The 13,700-nt window shown below is 47.7% G+C and overlaps 1 protein-coding gene across 1 annotated transcript; it reads left to right on the plus strand.

Annotated features, from left to right (window-relative positions):
- The first annotated feature begins 6,040 nt into the window (after nt 1-6,040).
- LOC131084095 (T-cell surface glycoprotein CD8 alpha chain-like) lies at nt 6,041-8,259 on the plus strand. The gene is made up of 4 exons (XM_058025207.1): nt 6,041-6,086; nt 6,648-7,010; nt 7,556-7,642; nt 8,102-8,259. Exons 1-4 carry the CDS (start codon nt 6,041-6,043, stop codon nt 8,257-8,259), a joined length of 654 nt encoding a protein of 217 aa, XP_057881190.1.
- The last annotated feature ends 5,441 nt before the right edge of the window (nt 8,260-13,700 follow it).

Consider the following 13,700-nt stretch of genomic DNA (forward strand, 5'->3'; position numbering starts at 1 on the left):
TTGGTTTTACAACTATTAAGTCATTCAAATCATTGAGCTCTCACCCAGCAGCAGACACAAAACAGAAGGACAGGAGGTGTTTGTGGCAGCCCAGAAGCTTTGTGCATCACCCAGTGCTCATAACTCACCACATTTCTGTGCTTCCAATGCACCATTCCCAGCTTGAGCTTGGGGTGACCATATTCCATCCCTTCCCCAAACCATGGCTGCCTCTTCAGATGTGCCCATGGTTCCCATGTAAGTTCCTGCACCCCAAATCCCCCTCTGCACCAGGGTTCCTGCCTCAGTTTCCCCCAGGCATGAGGAGCAGCTGCTGCAGCCTCACAGGAAACACCAGTGCAGACAGGGATAGACTGAGGGGTAACCCAGTTTCTAGGGCACACAGGAACCTTTTCTTTATGCTTTCCCTCCTGCCTGCCCAGCTCACCCTGGGTGACCAGGAAAACACCATCAGAATGAGAATTGCAACGTCCTGGTTTGGGACAGGAAATGCTTTTTGCCCACACACATTTTGCTTCTGCAAATCAACCTCCCTGCAGCTGGTTTGTCACTCCTGCTGCTCTGAATGAAACCACTTCTGCAGGTTTGGTGTGTTGTCATTATAGTGCAAGAGTTCTATTGTTGTTACATTGCAAGGATTCCATATTGCTGGAGTTTTGTACCTCCTTGATGTTTCTTGTAGGCAGCTCCTCCAGGCACTGACTCTTCCTTGTCCCCACAGCAGCCGACTGACTCCAGTTCCCCTCAGCCAACCAATCCACTCTTTTATAACACTCTTCTTGCTGGTTACAGGCCTGGCCTGTTAAAATCAGGCCTGCTCCTAATCCTTAATAATTCACCCACCTGCAACTCTTTAGGGGATAAAATTACTTTCTAAACTACCTTTGTTTACCTATACTCTATTCCCCTACATTTGTGCACCCTGGGGCTTGTGGCAAGAGAGACACCAAGAAATCCCCATTACTGCCCAAAGGCAACCAGGGCTGGGCTGGCCCTTGGCACAGCTGGGTGCCCAAGAAGCTTTGGAACAGCATTTTCACACCTCTGGAGCCTCATTCTTTGCCAATCAAAGCATCCTTTAAACCAAATAATTCCTGTTCCCTGTTATACATCCATGGGTTTTTTAGTACAAGAGGTAATTGCCATTTAGTTCTCCAAATTAATACAGTCCCTCCCCAGCATTAGTAGGAAATGGATCCCTACAAATTTATTTTTCTTTCAAAGGCAGGTGGCAGACATTTTTTAAACTGTCTGTAGAATGGAACAGACTGTCATTTTCACAGGGGATATTTATCACACCCAGAGCTTTCCTGATCCTTCTCTGCCTTTCCAGGGGAGAAATGATAAGGAAGAGCTCTTCATGCAGCCTTGTTTAGGAGAATGTTTGCAGTTTTCACTTATCTCAAGCCCTGTTGCCAGCACTGTGCAAGGATGTTCTGTCTCTGTGGGGAGAAAAACACCCTGCAGAGCTCTCCCACTCTGCCCTGATGCAGAGGTGCCTCAGGAAATCATCTCCTCAAGGATGGCTCTCCTTCAGCAGCCCTCAACTTGACAGAGCTCTCGTTTTTGCTATTGTACCATATTGCAGTTTTAGCTCTTGTACCATATTGCAGTTTTAGCTCTTGTACCATATTTGGGGTTTGATTTAGAGAGGAATTTCCTGCTGCTCTGAGCAGCTCCTGCTCAGTGCAAGGACGCTCTGTGGAAGGTAACACTGCAATTCATCCCTCACAAAGCTCCCCAGGATCTGCCCTGCCATCCTTGCTGCCAGCACAAGGATTCATTTCCCACCACCAATTAATATCCCCCTGAAAAGGGGTGCCCAATCCCCAACTCATCAGATCAGCATCAAACTCTCAGTTGATGGAGAGCAGTCATTTTTATCATTTTGGGTGTAATTTGGCCGTCTGGAAAGCCTCCTTTAAACTTCTCTGCAGGCAACACTTTCCAACAAGAAAAAATCTCTCTGAAATTATAACACCCTGTCTAACTCAAAAAGCCCCCACAAACCCTTAGCTCTTCCTTCTTCATTCTTTTCTGAATGTAGAGAAAAGCTTAATGAGAGGACAGGAGCGTGCAGAAGTTTGAGGTAAATTTATAAAGCCCAATTTATTTATTAATTAATATAAGAATTGACCATCAGTGTATCTTGAGAATACCCTTCTGTTTTCTGTCACTGCTTGAAATGGAGGCAGACCTTTGACCTGCACAAAGAGGATTTAGGAACACTTTGCAGCCTCCTCTTGGAGGTCCCTGGCTGCAGCCCAAGGCTAAAGGAGCCTTAATTGCTTTCTTGCTCCTCTCTCTTTATATCTGAATAAACCAAACCCTCTTCTCCCTCCAGACCTGCAAACGGGAATCCTCCCACGAAACCCAGGACACCAAACTAACACAGATCAGCATCTGCTCCTCCTGGCTGCTGGATCTTCTCCTGGGAGCTGTCAGCACAGAAATCCATCTCCTACCTAATCCACGAGGCCACAGCACCTCAGCCACTCTGCCCTGGTGGGTCTGAGGAGACGAGAGGGAGCACGGACACACGGACAGGGAGCAGCAGTTCCTGTGAGCTGCAGGGTCAAGCACAGCTCCTTCCACACCCTGAGCTCCCCTGGGCAATGCCAGGGGTGAAGCACAGCTCCTTCCACACCCTGAGCTCCCCTGGGCAATGCCAGGGGTCAAGCACAGCTCCTTCCAGACCCTGAGCTCCTCTGGGCAATGCCAGGGGTCAAGCACAGCTCCTTCCAGACCCTGAGCTCCCCTGGGCAATGCCAAGGCCCAAAAGCCACCTCTGCTCCCAGGGACAGGGCTCAGGCACTAGAGCCAGGCCAGTCCTGGTGCTGACACACCTCAGTGATGAGAAATAAGGACATGAGCTGGACCTTTGCTCAAAGCTCTGTGTGATTTCCTCCCAAAATGCAGCCAGAGATGGCATTTGCTACACAAAGCCATAGAAATAATTTTCCTCACTCAACACATCTTCTTGTTGTGGTCCCTCTCTCCTAGGGCTTTTCTTGTTTCACGTAATGGAATACAAGACTGCTTTGAGAAGCTAAATATGGATGATTCATTGCCTTACTTTTGAGGATTTTACAGTCCTGGGGGCTAAGGTTCACTCCTCCCCTCACATTTGTTCTGCTGCTACCTCTGATCCCATTTCTGCAGGAGTTTGGCCTGAGTAAGGAAAGTGGGATTTGCTTTCTTGCTGAGGGAAATGCCTGAGTGATTTAAATAAAAACCATTTTGTCACTTGTTTTGGTTAAGCAGGTTGTTTGCCATGTTGATATTTTAGGGACATGTTATGGACTACTGTAAGTTCTCTCTTTTTCAGATCTGTATTTCATGTAAATATTTCTTTAGTATACTTGCAATTTAAGAACTGAGATATAAAATAAAATTATTCTAGTCATATTCATGACCATTATTTCTTTCTTTCTTTCTTTCTTCGGTTCCTAGTCTCAGAAAAGCTAAAATCCTTCAGGGAGATAATAAACAAGGGGTTGAAAAAGTCTTGGCTAAGGGAAAAGCCAGTGATTAATGCACCATCCTGAGCATTAGGGCGCAGACTTCAGCTTCCAGCTTACCACAGCCTAAAATCATCTGAAGTTGTCTTCCCAGGGATTTGCTGATGGGCCCAGTAACACTCCCACATCCCAGGAAACTGCCAAGAAGGTGCCTGAGATAAAGAGTCTGTGGGTACTCTGGAATTCTTGTCACGGGGCTGATAAAAACCTGGCCAAAAAAGGAGTGGAAGAAACCCTTTGATAATCTCCTCCTCTGTAAACAAGATGGGAAGGAGAGAAAACCAAAGAAAAACAAAGTTCTTCCAAACTTACTTGTTTGTAAGAATGAAAAAAAAGGAAAAAATCGGGATTAGATAAGTGTACCTAAACGATAGCAAGCAAATACTGAATGGCAATTCCACAGAACTACACACACTGTGAAAATAAAAATAACAGAAAAGCCCTAACATTGAGGCTGTGGGATCAATTTAATTATTGGGTGGTTTCTTATTGAATTAGTGGGAACTAAAAATTTTCCCTTAAAAAGTTATAACTCCAAGTGTTTCTGCCAAAAAGCTTTAGGTCTTTCCTCATATTCTCATATCCACTTTTTCACATTACACATCACCCCACGTTCCTGCAGCCCAGGCAGAAGGGCAGTGAGCTCCTGCTCTGGTACTGACCCCCACACCCAAATCCTCTTCCAACAGATGAAGGAACAGAAGCAGGACCTGTTTGCTCTGGGAATTGTTATTTGTTTCAGAGGGGTTGTTTGTTATTTCAGAACACACCTGATCACCTTCAAGCCCAGTGCCCAGCTCGGGAGGCTCTGGGATGCTCTGGGATGGCTCTGGGATGGCTCCTGCCTCCCTCAGCACATCTGCACACTGATCCTCCAAGCCAGCTCTGCAGGCACAGCTCACACAGCCCCAGTGACCCTCACACACCCCAGCAGCAGCTTCCTCCACTCATTGTCACACTTGGATGCCCAGTGACACAACCACAGCTCCCAAAGCTCTTTCCACAACTCAGCTGTCGGTAGCAGCGCAAAGAGCGGCGCCCGTTTTCTGACAGAGCCAGGAACCAAGAGGCTTCTTGGCAAAGGGTTAGCAAAAAAAAAAATTTAATAAAAAACCCTACACAGAAAGATAATCAACAGGACAGGCTGTGTGTGCAAAGCTCCAGGAAATGCCTGCCATTGCCCTGTGCCAGTGGTCACACAGAGGCAGCAGCAAGGGACACCAGAGCACACACTGGGCTTGGAGCAGGACAGAAGGAACCTGTGGTGAGACCAAAGAACCACAAGCAGATAAAACAAAGAAGAAGCAAATCACAAATTCTGGACTAGAAACTAATTTTTTCAGAAATTCTTTTTTTCCTCAATGTTTTGTCACAGAGGCCAAGCACTGTCACTTTACCCAAGAGGGTCCTGATGATATCACATCCCCCAAAGAGCAGTGCAGCCTCCCAAGCCAAGTGACAAAGTGACAGAGTGACAAAGTTCATCTCAGCTGTGCTGCACTGTCCCCAAGGACAGACACTCCAGGAGAAGATGGCTGGGTCATCCATGGCTGGGTCACCTCATGCTCTGAGTATCAGCCCAACAGCAACTGCATCAAACTCAGCAGCACCTGGCTTCTGACAGATGAGGGGAAACAGAGCTTCTTTGCAAAGGTGTAATAAAAAAAACCCTCACACAGAAAAGCAATTAACAGGAAAGTTCAATCAAACACCAGCCCAGCCCCTTGCACTCTGGTGAAATGATTCTTTCTAAGCATGCAAAGGTCCAGGAAACATCACCCATCCCCATGTGCAAGTGGTCACCTGGAGGCAGCAGCAAGAGCCCTCTCTGGTGAACCATAAAAGGGTTTTTTGAAGAGCAGAAGACCCTGTGGTTAAAGAAGAGAACCACGAGTTTTAAAAACAAAGAAAAGGCAGAACACTCACTTGTGCAAGGGGCATTCTCAACAGGTTCCAGTGCCAAAACCAACTACCTTTCATGAAAAGGCTTTGGCTGAGCAATAGCAAAGAAGAACTGAACAAAGTGCAACAAGAACAACAGAGAAGTACCCAGCAGTGTGCCAGAAACCTGTGCTTGGAGATAAACAACATGCATGGATCTACACCAGGAGCACCTGAGTCACTGTGGGCTCTGCAGGCACACGGGACTCCATGAATGTGCTCAGGAGAAGGAGGCAGAATCCCCGCCAAGAAAAGCGTTCCAGGGTCTGCAGCAAAGGATGGGGCAGCTCGGTGCCTTCTGCACAGAATCTGTGGGGAGGGAAGTGATCCCATCTCAGCCATGAGCAGCATCACTCTGGATCTCTAGGAAGATCATCCAGAAAAAATCCCTGAGGCGCTTCTAAAAAATGATGAGGTTAAAGGGACCCAGACTCTGGACTTGAACTGAACGCACCCTGGTGTTGGGGTCCTGGTGACATCACATCCTCCCCAAAGAGTGGCAGAACCTCCCAAGCCAAGTGAGAAAAACCATCTGAGCTGCTCTGCACCAGCCCCAAGCACAGGCACCCCAGGGGAAGATGGACACATCTCCTGCCCCGCTCCTGCTGCTCGCGCTGGCATTCTGTGAGTACGGACACGGGGCTGTGCAGCCCCTTCACCGGGAGGGACAAGGAAAACCTTTCTATTGAATCCAACACACTGGGGTAAATGACTAAGGGGAAGGAATAAACAAACCAAAACTGCTGACCTTGAGGGGTGCTCAGTAGTTGTGGGGGGAGAGGCAGAATCACCTCAGGCAGCAAAGGGCAGCCAGAGGGGCGGCTGCAGCACCACCTGCACTGGGAACAGAGATGGATCCAATGAGGGCTTCCAGAGGGGAGGGAGAAGGGTGGGAAAAAAGGCTTTGCAAGAAGTGTAAATGGAGTCACTTGAGAGAAGCGGGGAAGGTGTAACGTCCCTGAGGAGACACTGGAAGGGCAGCACCCATCTCTCAAGCCCGGGATTGCTGAGCACCCTCCATGCACCATCCCAGCAAGGACCCCAAGGAAACCTCCACATCCTCCAGACAGTGAGGTCTCCCTCTCCATTTGAACTTCCAGCACATAGAAAGGGAGGGAGGGAGGTTTCCTCAGAGAAACCTTTGACTCTTCCCAAGTGGTTCCAGCAGGGATTTCTCTCCTGCAGGCTGCCCTGGGATCTACAGCCAGAAACTTGAGGTGAAGCTCAGGTCTCCCAAGGACATCGGGCAGCTCCGGGTGGGACAGAGGCTGGAGCTGGAGTGTCACACTGACAGGAGCCATGGGGCATCCTGGATCCGCCAGGACAGCAGTGGGACCCTTCACTTCATTGTCTTCATCAATTCCCTGTCCAAGCCCACGTTTGAGGCGGGGCAGAGAACGTCCACACGCTTTGAGGCGAGCAAAGACAGCACAATCTATCGGCTGGCAGTGAAATCCTTCACACCACAGGACCAGGGCAGCTATTTCTGTGTGATGAATCTCAACCAAATGCTGCACTTCAGCCCTGGCCAGCCCGCCTTCCTCCCAGGTCAGCAACACCTTCCCCAGCCTCACCCAGCCCTGCCACAGTGCCCAGCACCTCCTGCCCGTGCCCTGTGTAAGCACCAGCCCTCCACAAACCCCATCTCCCTGCTGGCTTGCCCAGGGCATCCTGTGAGCAACCCCTGCTGCTCCTGCCAGAGCCTCCCTGCTTCCCACCTCTCCTCCTGCCCAAAGGCAAACATCACTGGGCTGCATCTCCCCATCCCCATCTTCCCCACCCCAGCCACGGCTCTGAGGGGAGAGCATTAAAGCAAAGTCCAGCACCACCCTCTCCCTCCTCAGCACACACAGCTCCCAAAAGCTCAGGGGGCTCAGGCTTTGTGGGGGTGGTGTCACCAAGTGAGAAACAAGCAGGCTGCAGCTCCCTCCCTTGGGTTTTGGGACTCCCCCTCCAGGATGGGCTCTGTGAAGTTCTCCTGGAGCAGAACTCAGGAGCACCCGTGCCCTGGCAGGGGTAAGAGAGCAGAAAGGCAGGAGAAATCTGTTTTATTGTATTTCTGTACATGCTGAATGCACCCATTTCACTTACAGCCACCACCACAGTGGCACCCAGCACTCCAGCACCCACCAGCCAGGGCAGCACCACTGAGGAGCCCAACCTCACATCTCCAGACCCAGGTAACCTGAATGCAGGGAGGGAGAGGGGATGGGCTGGACTCTGCTTCACTGATACCAAGGGGGATCCTGCAGATATTTTGGGATGTGGGGAAGAGTGAAAACCCATACAGCTTTAACAGAGCTGGAAGGATTAAATTCCATCATTTCATCCCCCACAGGAAAGGCTAAGCATGATGTAAAAAGCATGAGCATATCCCATGCCTGGGACACCAGGAACAGGGGGAGGGAAGCGAGAGCCTCCGGGCCCAAGTCTGCTTTTAGTCTCATCAAAGGACACAGGAAAACTTTTGGCCACGTGTCCCCCCTCCAGGTGCCAGGAAAATGCTGACAGCAGCAGACCACCACTGCAGGCCCAGGGAAGCTCTGTGCCTCCCTGGCAGCTCCCCTGGCTCCACCAGAGCTGGCTGTAACACCAGCTCTGAGCACCTGGTGGACCTTCCCTCTTCTCTATCCCTGCAGACAGCAGAATGCAGGAAGACCTGGATTCCTCCTGTCTCGCCTTCCTCTGTGTCACCTTGGCAGGGCTCTGCCTCCTGCTCCTCCAGCTCCTGGCCACCACCATCGTGCTGCATCAACTTAAGGTTGCACCTACCCCTCTAGGTGCACCTCAGGCCTGAAACCACAGCCCTGCCCCTGAGGATGTGCTGGCTGCTTTGGGACGTGTGGGATAACAGGACACAGTGCAGGAGAAGGATCCCTGCAATAGTCACTGCCTGGACATCCTCCAACCAATCATCCTGACACTTCCTGAGTGCCCTTCCCCTCCCAGTCCAGCCCTTTCCCATGATTTTGTAGGAAGCAGGTGCAATGATCTGATTGCAGCATCAGGGGTTCTTCCCCAACAAAAGGCCATGTGTCTTGCATGGGAAGCATTGCCTTGAAAATATATTTTCTCTACTCAATGTCGCTGAATGTGACATGTGACACACACCAAAATTAAATGCATGAACATTGAAGAGAAACTGTTCAGAAAACTGAGCAAAAGCATTCTTCTGTATTGCAATCCCTGTAAACTCTGTTATTCTTCCAAATTAAATCACTACCTCCTGACCCAGAGATTAATTATTTCTTGCCTGTTCTACTGCTTGGGAGCCTACAGAGGACAGTCCTGTGGGAAGAAACAGGGTATTTAAATTCAAGAAAGCATTTCAATAAGATAAACACATGTACAACAAAGTCCTTGCTACTGCATGGAATGCTAACACAGGATAAACAGAGAAAAATAAAACCCCAAGCAATAAAAAATATATTTGGGCATTAATACCTGACATTACTAATAGTGATGCTCCACTGTGCAGTGCTGCACTAAGATCCCAATCCTGAAGCAATATTGATCCAGACAAGACTGATGCAGTGAAGAACTGGGAGAAGGGAATCTTTGGGTTTGGGGTTTTTTTGTCATTTTGTCGGGTCTGCTTCTTGGTGCTTTTTCTGCAGTCTTTCATTTGCACAGGAAATCAACCTCTAAAAAAGGAATGACAATGCTGACAGTGGTAATTACCCCCCTGAACACAGCTCCAAATCCACTGCACAGTGAAATCTTCCCATTTTTGACCTCTAGTAGCACTGTAACAGACACCATGAGTTACCATAAGCCTGTGAGGGAAGGGAATTGAAAAACAAATGCAGCTCTCCACCTGTGGATTTTCAGTGAGATCCTGCATGTTTGTGGACTGCTGTCCATTTCAAGATACCCAGGGGGCAAAACTTGTCCTTCTGTCTCTTACACAAGGCTTTCTATCACTGAGCTCCTTATATTTTAGTATGTTTTACAAATACACCCAGTACACTGCACTGAACTGCTGTGATTCCACCTTGGCTGCAAAAGGCACAATCCTCTTTGCAGCAGGGCAGAAGGCTGAGAGGAGCAGAACAACTTGGGGTGAGCACCAAAACAAACCCTTTGGTAGCCACTGCCCCAGTTTCTCACTGAATACCCCAAAAATGACAGACTTCACCACAGAAGCCTCCAGCAGAGGCAGTGACCCAGCACAGCTCTCCAAAGCAACACTGACTCTCCTTTTGCTCTTCCTTCCACACAGTCCCTTGATCACCTTGTGTTCCAGCTCAGCTGCACCCAGCACTGCACCTTGCATTTAACAGAGCCTGTAAAGTTTTCCACCAACAGGTAGACCTGATGAACAATATTCTCTGTAATCCACCTACAACCTGGATTTTCTTTAGAAGACTTTGCAGCCCTACTAATAAGGTACCAGTAGAAGGCAAAGCCAAAACATCTCTTGCACTAAAATGTTAAGAAGCAATTGCAAATATGAGTGCAGCAGTGAGAAGGGAAAGTGCCAAGAGCAACCCCAGCCCTGCATGCACACATCTCTAGCAAATCATGCAAGTTCAGGGCAAACTGGCTGGGTTTGTGCTTGGGTGGCAATGTCTGGGCAAGGAGCCTGCACTGCTGCTTGCACTAATAAAAAGAGGAGAAGTGGCTGAGCTGGAGTGCAGAGAAGCAGCTCAAGGGTGCTTGTTAGTGCATGCAGGACAGGCCCTACACATCTGACAGCTTTTGGTCACAGCTCCAGCTCCAGCGAGCTGACAGAGCAGGGTGCAGGCTGGAAGCTGTCACAGGGCAAGCTGGAGTCTGGCATGGAGAGTGACATTCAAACAGGAGAAGGAATGTATTTGTTCAGAGGTCAAGGTTACCCAGCTGCACACTTGCTCCCAACTAACAATGGAGTAGCTCATAACTCAGGATCTGAGGGGCTAAAGACAAGCCAGGAGTTAACACTTCATGGTGGGGAGAGCTGGTGCACAATTTAAGCATAACCTCAACTAATAAAGAAAAAAAAAAGAGTACAAAATGATTGCTGAAAAAGCCTATGAACTTGAGAAAGGCATCAGATGCTCCCAAAACACAGAGTATCCAGAATTTGTTGACAGACCCCTGCTTTTAGACCAGAGCTTTAATTATTCAGTGAACTTTTCTTAGTGAGAAATGATTTTGATAAATAAACTCCAGATATATAATACAGCCAAGATTACCCCACCAGAACCAGTAACTGGTCAGTTAAAGTCAAAAAGCTTTGTCTGTCCAAGTATTTGACAGATGACATGTCACAGGAAAGTAACCTAAGCTCCTCCCAGACTGCTCAGACTAATTCTGTGGTGCATTTTGTGCAAGTGCTTGGAATCCACCCCCAAAACCATGTCCTTGCTGCTGCTTCTGCAGCATTCAACACGGAAAAGCAAAATAAGGCAGGGGAAAAAAGTACAGAAACCTCTGGAAGAGCAGTAAATAGGCAGTGAAACAACCTCCCTGTAAGTAGGTTTCTTCCTTCATCAGAACATGCAGGGTCAGCACTACCTATCCATCACCACACTCTCATCCTGAGCTGTGCTGAATAAATTGAATGCCTGTAAATTTTTGTCATGGGAGATTGACCACATCTGTTTGTGTTCCATATTCCTGGAAACCTCCCACATAACTTAGAAAGCTTGGAAAATAGTGGATTTGCTCTCAGTTCTGAGGGGAAAGAATTGTCAGCAAAAATAGCTACATTCATGTATGTATTTCCTCTCCCCACAGGCAAAGGTCCCAGGGATGATGCTCAAGAACTGAACTGAAACATTATTTACACCTTCCCCATCCCTTTTCTCCAGCCAAAGAAAAAGTCCTAGCCATAACCTGACAGTAAGAAGAAAGAAACCAACAGCAGTGTCACCAGGTCTGAAAATAAACACCAGGCAGAGGAAGTGCAGGAGAAAAGGGCATCTCCTGTTAAAAGCCAAACTCAGGGAAGGTTTGCTCACTGCAGCCCAGGTCACAGCACCCACCAGTCCTTGTTCAAGTCTGCCCTGCTGTTTTAAAACACCCTCTAGAAAGTGAAAAGTTCTGAGGTGGAATAGGAACTGGACAATACTTCAGGGCTTTTGCATTTGAAAATACAGATACAACTGTCCTGTAAAAATTAGCATAAATCAGTGTGATCTGAAATGCCAGTTCCTACAAACAGACCCAGCAGGACTCAGTAAGAGCTCACAGGAGGCAGTGAACAGCTCCAGTTCCTGTATTTCTCTACAGGACTGCTAACTTAATGCAAACTTGGTGTCATGGAGAAAGATTAGGTCACTCTCATCTCACATAGGTACATTTTTGTAAAGCACTCATCCTTTTTACATATTAAGGCTTGAATTAAATTCAGAGTAGTGATGTAACACCACATTGCAGCTTTACTCACTACAAATCATTGCTGCCAGACTTTTTTTTTTAAATTTCATTTCAAAAGCCTCTTTCCCTACACTTCAGTCTCCTACTCACAAAAGGAGAGGAGCAAGGGTTGGGATGGATTAAGGACCAGGTTATCCCTCCCTGCCCCAGAGACACATCAACCTCTGAAGTGATAAGCACAGAAAGAAAAACTGTACCTTGCAGTGGGCAAACAAACCTTGCAAGCAAAGTCTAACCCAAACTTACTGCCTTTACCTTGGCAAGCTGGCTCTGAATGATAAGCAACTTCAACCTTGAATTTTAGCAGCAGCCATCCTGTAAAGCAACAAGAAAGATTCAAAGCAACAGGATGGAGACAGGTCTGAGCTAACAGAGATCAGAGGCTCTGACTCATTACTGGGAACACACAGCATCCACTTCAGCTTCCCCACAGGAGGAGACTGAAATCAATGCTTCCACAGAGGAGGAAGATTGTTAGTTCATCCATGCCTAGCTGCAATGTGCAGTGCTGAGGTCACAGCAGGAAAGGACTTAATTAAAAAATACTTCAGAGAGCAGATGAACATCCAGAGTACTAACAGGAGGTGAGGACATGAACTTTGTGTAAATGACAACCAAAAATGAACAATACCTGTGAAGTTTAAAAGGTGCTACTTTCCTTTCCTACTCTTTTGAAGATTTCATAATGCTTTATAACACAAGTTAGACCTGAAACACCACAAGAACACATCACAATACATTTCCTATTTAAGGCATTTGCCAAAATTCAAATCCAAGTCTATTAATAGACATTGAACTGACACTACAAACAAGCTGCTGGTATGAAAATCAAGTTATAAACATCCATTACTTTCAAAGCACCCATAAGTTAAACTTTATATAAGCATGGTCAAAAAATTCTTGACTGGCTGCCCACCCACCCCACTAAGTTGGGTGCATTTGCTCAGGGCTGCTGTTGTGACAAGCCTGCACAGGGAGGAGCAGCAGTGGCAGCCCAGCACAGCCCCAGGAGGACAGGCTGATCTGGACACAGATGCAAACACACTGAGTGTCCTTACTCCCACCCTGCAGCACCAAAAGGCACCTGGGACACACAGGGCTACTTCAGGGACCAGTCCAAGGCTTCACAATCTGCTCCAAAAGTGAAATGGAAATGCATCACAGGTCCCACTGCAGCTTCAAAATAAAATACATTTCTACTGTGGATATTCCCACCCCACTAGGGACACTGCACACATACCAGATGCCTACTACACTTTAGGTATGGAAACCACAGAGTTTTATTCACTCTTCCCCTGCAAGCCTGCTCTCCAGTTCCCAGGAGCACAGCAGGCAGTAGCAGGAGAGAACCCACATCACTTCACAGGGCAAAACAGATCATTTGTGCCAACCAAAGTGCAGAACTGCTTCCCAAATGCCCAGAACAGCCTCCTGTTAGGGTGAGCACACACACTCTCAGTACTGAACCGTGAGCAGCATCTGTTGGTGGAGCTGCACAACTGCAGGCAAGGATTTTTAAGTCAGACAGGGAAAGAATGGCAATGATCTGGTGAGAATAGAGTTTCTGAGTAAGCTATGGATCCATAACATGATATATAATAACCAAGGTGAATCTGTAGCCTATTTCCATTTAATAGCTGTTCCATCCTTGGGCTCTAAGCTACCAACATTTACTGGTGTTCACACCAGTGCTAAAATACCATCAGTGTAACACAGAAAGATGCAGCACTCATACTTCAGGCTGGTTGTGTGGGGGTTTGTTATTGTTGGGATTGTTGGGTTTTTAATTACTTCATGTGCCATTTCATAGAGATCCAAAGCATTAAGCAATTCCAATCAAAAGCAAATATTAAAAGCAATTTCAGCAAGACTAGG

Source organism: Melospiza georgiana, chromosome 5 (genome assembly GCF_028018845.1).
Source record: "Melospiza georgiana isolate bMelGeo1 chromosome 5, bMelGeo1.pri, whole genome shotgun sequence".
In the NCBI taxonomy this organism is placed as follows: Eukaryota; Metazoa; Chordata; class Aves; order Passeriformes; family Passerellidae; genus Melospiza; species Melospiza georgiana.